General features: G+C 31.0%; 1 protein-coding gene across 1 annotated transcript; it reads left to right on the top strand.

Moving 5' to 3' along the window:
* The first annotated feature begins 537 nt into the window (after window positions 1-537).
* On the top strand, window positions 538-3,681 carry LOC136219617 (legumin type B-like). Its single transcript, XM_066007091.1, has 3 exons — window positions 538-825; window positions 1,688-1,968; window positions 3,531-3,681. The coding sequence occupies exons 1-3, from the start codon at window positions 547-549 to the stop codon at window positions 3,679-3,681; spliced, it is 711 nt and encodes a 236-aa protein (XP_065863163.1). The 5' UTR covers window positions 538-546.
* The last annotated feature ends 273 nt before the right edge of the window (window positions 3,682-3,954 follow it).

Here is a 3,954-nt window from a genome sequence, read left to right as displayed (position 1 = left end):
ATATTTAATAGAAGGACCAAACCATTAAAAGTAAAAAAAATTAGAGACCTTATAATTAAATAGTGGATTGATTAATGAGTTATGAAAAACTATAAGGATTAAATAATTGTTTACCCATATAAATAAATTTATTTTTATATTTTTTAATATTTAATTAAAATTCGGTCGGTTTCGGTTAACCGCGGTTTTTGGAACAAGAAAACCGTAACCGTAACCATTAACCATTATTTTTAAAATTAAAAACCGTACACTAGTCCATCGGTTTCGGTTAACCTTATTTTCGGTTTTTCGGTTTTCCGGGTTTTTGTGTGCACCCCTAGTCACCATGTGTCAACATATACATGGATGGGTTTTGTGTTTATTTAATACAACATAAGCATGTTTAGGGAGCTAATGAGACTCGAGTAAAGTTTAGGGAGCGAATCTACTATTTTGGCCAAGTTCGAGGAGCGACTGATGTATTATGCCAAACTAAAATGTGTATATATATACATACTTGGTTCTCTATCTAAATTTAGTTTGTTGATCAACACCGAGTGTTAAGTTATGGCACCCAATTTGGTCCTCTTCTTTATCTTGCAATTCCATTTCAGCACCATGTGCAGCGTCTCTGCCATGGTATTTATCAGTAGAGCTTATAATCTCAACCAAGAAGACGCAAATAAGATTGCTACAAGCCAAACTGGTTCTCTAATCATCAAGCTTGATTCAGGAATTTTTATGCCTAATCCTGACTATGATTTTGTTGAAAAAATGGTTTACAGTATTGAAGGTGCAGAAGCTGATGTTAAGGTAGAAAATGGTGGGGTTTTGAAGACATTAAGGGTACGTTTGGTAAGACGTAATGGACTTCGTAATGGAATGTCCATTACATCAAAAGCCCATTACTATGTTTGGATGCACTCTATAGTTTTATTGGAATGTAATGGGAATTCCATGACTTTAATTTTCTTCAATAAGTTTTGTAACGAGGATTACTATAAAAATCAATAGGAATTCCCGTTACATTTCAATATGTATTCCTAATTCCTTCAATCTAACATTTTCATTTCCTCCATTTTTTACATCACATTATTATTAATTTTTTATTATTACTATTGTTATATATATTTATAAGAGTAAATAGAAATTTATGATTATACATAGCAAAACAAACATGATAATTAGGGGTGTGCATCGGTTCGGTTTAAACCGCATACCGAACTGAGTGAATTCAGTTTTTCGGTTCGACATCGATTTTAATTTTAAGTTTATTTCGGTATTCGATTCGGTTCGTTTAGGTTTGACAGAAAATGTAAAAAAACGAACCGCACCGAATTACACATATTTAACATTTATATAGTGATTTTTATTTGTTATTTGTTATTTTTAACTTAATTCGGTTTGTTCGGTTTAAACCGAACCGAACCGCATATTTCGATTCGGTTTTAATTCGGTTTTACCTATTACTCGGTTCGGTGTCGGTATGAATTATTTTGATCATTTTGGTATTCAGTTTTTTCGGCTCGGTTCGGTTTTGCACCGATGCACACCTCTAATGATAATGTAATGGTAAATTGTAAAATTTTACTAACCAAACATGGTAATGTAATGGTTATTCCATTCCATTACATTACAACATTGATTATATTACAATCTTGATTACATTACATTGCATTACAGCGTACCAAACGCACCCTAAGTGTAGATAAATTCCCATTTATTGGGGGAAGCGGGATTAAGTGTTTGGTATGTGAAATTAGATGAAAATGCCATGTTTTCACCATCTTATACTGCTAATGGAGATGAAAGACTTTTTTATGTTGTTAAAGGAACTGGAGAGGTTCAAATTGTGGGTATTAATGGTAACCAAGTTTTAGATGCTAAATTAGAAGCTGCACACTTATTTCTTGTGCCTAGATTCTTCTCTGTTGCTCTAATTGCTACCAATGGTACTTTGGAATTTCTCTCTATTTCAACTTCTACAAGGTACATTTCATCATTCATTAAATTCTTCTTCTTTTTTACTTAAAGGTGAATATTAGATTACATTACTCTAATTATAATTTAGAGGTCAAATATTACATTGTAAAAAGATTTTATCTTTCTCATAAGGAAAAACAACAGATTTAATCTTGACTTACAAATCATATAATTTTATTTTAGGCAAAAAGTATATTTAAACCCCTGAACTTTACCTGTTTTAAGGATCAAGTCCCTAATCAATTATTTTTTCACATTGAACCCTTGATCATTGATTTTGTTATGGATTTGGCCCTTATTTAACTTTTCTGTCGAGTTTGGACTGCATACATCATTAGGGCGATTCGGCTTGTTGACATGGACAAATAAAAAAAAGATTTCTTTGACTAGGAGAGATAAAAATTAAAAATTAAAACGAAATTATAGAGATTAATTTTCAGTATATTCTTCCAAACTCGATTTTCTTCTCTCCCATTTTGTGATTTTCAACATTAGAATTGCCAAATCGATCTTCTCATCTCCTAAACTCGATAAAAAAGTTAAATAAGGGCCTTAACCATAACAAAAGCAATGTTCAAGGGCTCAATGTGGAAAAATAATTGATCAGGGGCTTGATCCTTAAAATAGATAAAGTTCAGGGGCTTAAATATGCTTTTTGCCTTTATTTTATTTTTGAACCATCACTCAAATCAAGTCCATCACCAAAAATATTATTAATATAATTACAAAGTAAATAATGTTTATCTATATAATTTCAATTAATATGTTACTAAAATAATATTTTATATACAATACACTTAAAAAGACGAATTATATATATATATATAAAATACATCTTGTGGTTTGAGCCATTTTCAAACATAAACCATGTAGTTTAAAAGTTTACAAAAAGTACCATGTGATACGTTCTGTTAGCAAAGACAGTATGAATGACAAACAACGTAAATTTTTGATGATGTGGCAAATAAAGGCACATGGTCGAGGTCTCTCCTTTCTCTTCTCCTTCTTCTATGTCATTCCTACTCCATCCTTTTTCTCCACCACTCTAACTCCATCCGCAACTTCCTTCTTATTCTTATTCTTGTGATCAATTTCACAATCCATCATCATCTCTCTCACAACTCTTTTTCTCCTCCTTGAAATCTTCCGCAATCTTCAAATCTTTCAAAATATATGGAAGTTGCGGATAGAGTTGGACCGGTGAAGAAGGAGAAGTGAAAGGAGAGAGGAATAGAGAAAAGAGAATGACCAAAATACCCATATTGGCCATTGTGTCTTTATTTTCCACATCATCAAAAATTCACACCGTTTGTCATTCAGACTGTCTTTGCTAATGGAACGTATCACATATGATACCTCTTTGCAAACTTTTAAACCACATAGTTTATGTCTAAAAGTGTACAACCCAAAAGGTTTATTTTTGTACTTTTCCCTAAAAATATATAACTTGGATTGAATTATAAATGGATTTTAAAAAGTTACATAATTATTCTTAGGACGGGCTATATATTATTCCATGCCTTTTTATATATAGATATTAATATATGTCTCTGAAATAACTTTTGCAGACCTGTTATTGAAGAGTTAGCAACAAAAGAATCAGTTTGGAATGCATTTTCACCTATAGTTTCACAAATCTCTCTGGGTGTCACCCCACAACTTGAACAACTATTCAAATCCAACATGAACTCCATTATTATCCCTCCAACAAAACATTAGACTTTTACTTTCTTGCATAATATAAATGTGCTTTAATTAATTATATGTGTTTCCTTTTTTATTGTTGTTTTGTTTGTTTCACTTTTATTTATATCAGAAATTATAATAAAAGTTACTATTATTAGACATAATTACTATTTAGTCCTTTATCTATTTGTAAAATAGTTAGTTCCCTATTTCTAGCCTACAGTATAGAATTAGTCATTCACTTAGATACAAACTGTAAACAGTATATATATCATTTGATACATCAATAACAATCACTGAACAATT

This window comes from Euphorbia lathyris, chromosome 1 (genome assembly GCF_963576675.1).
Source record: "Euphorbia lathyris chromosome 1, ddEupLath1.1, whole genome shotgun sequence".
Taxonomy (NCBI): Eukaryota; Viridiplantae; Streptophyta; class Magnoliopsida; order Malpighiales; family Euphorbiaceae; genus Euphorbia; species Euphorbia lathyris.
The sequence above is the reverse complement of the archived record's forward strand: the minus strand, read 5'-3'. Positions and strand labels throughout refer to the sequence as shown.

What these genes read in the sequence shown, in the direction of transcription:
- LOC136219617 (XM_066007091.1), top strand. Translation starts at nt 547, where the DNA reads ATGGCACCCAATTTGGTCCTCTTCTTTATCTTGCAATTCCATTTCAGC. An exon ending in GGGTTTTGAAGACATTAAGG is followed by an intron (nt 826 to 1,687) that starts GTACGTTTGGTA and finishes CCCTAAGTGTAG; the next exon opens with ATAAATTCCCATTTATTGGG. An exon ending in TCTATTTCAACTTCTACAAG is followed by an intron (nt 1,969 to 3,530) that starts GTACATTTCATC and finishes TAACTTTTGCAG; the next exon opens with ACCTGTTATTGAAGAGTTAG.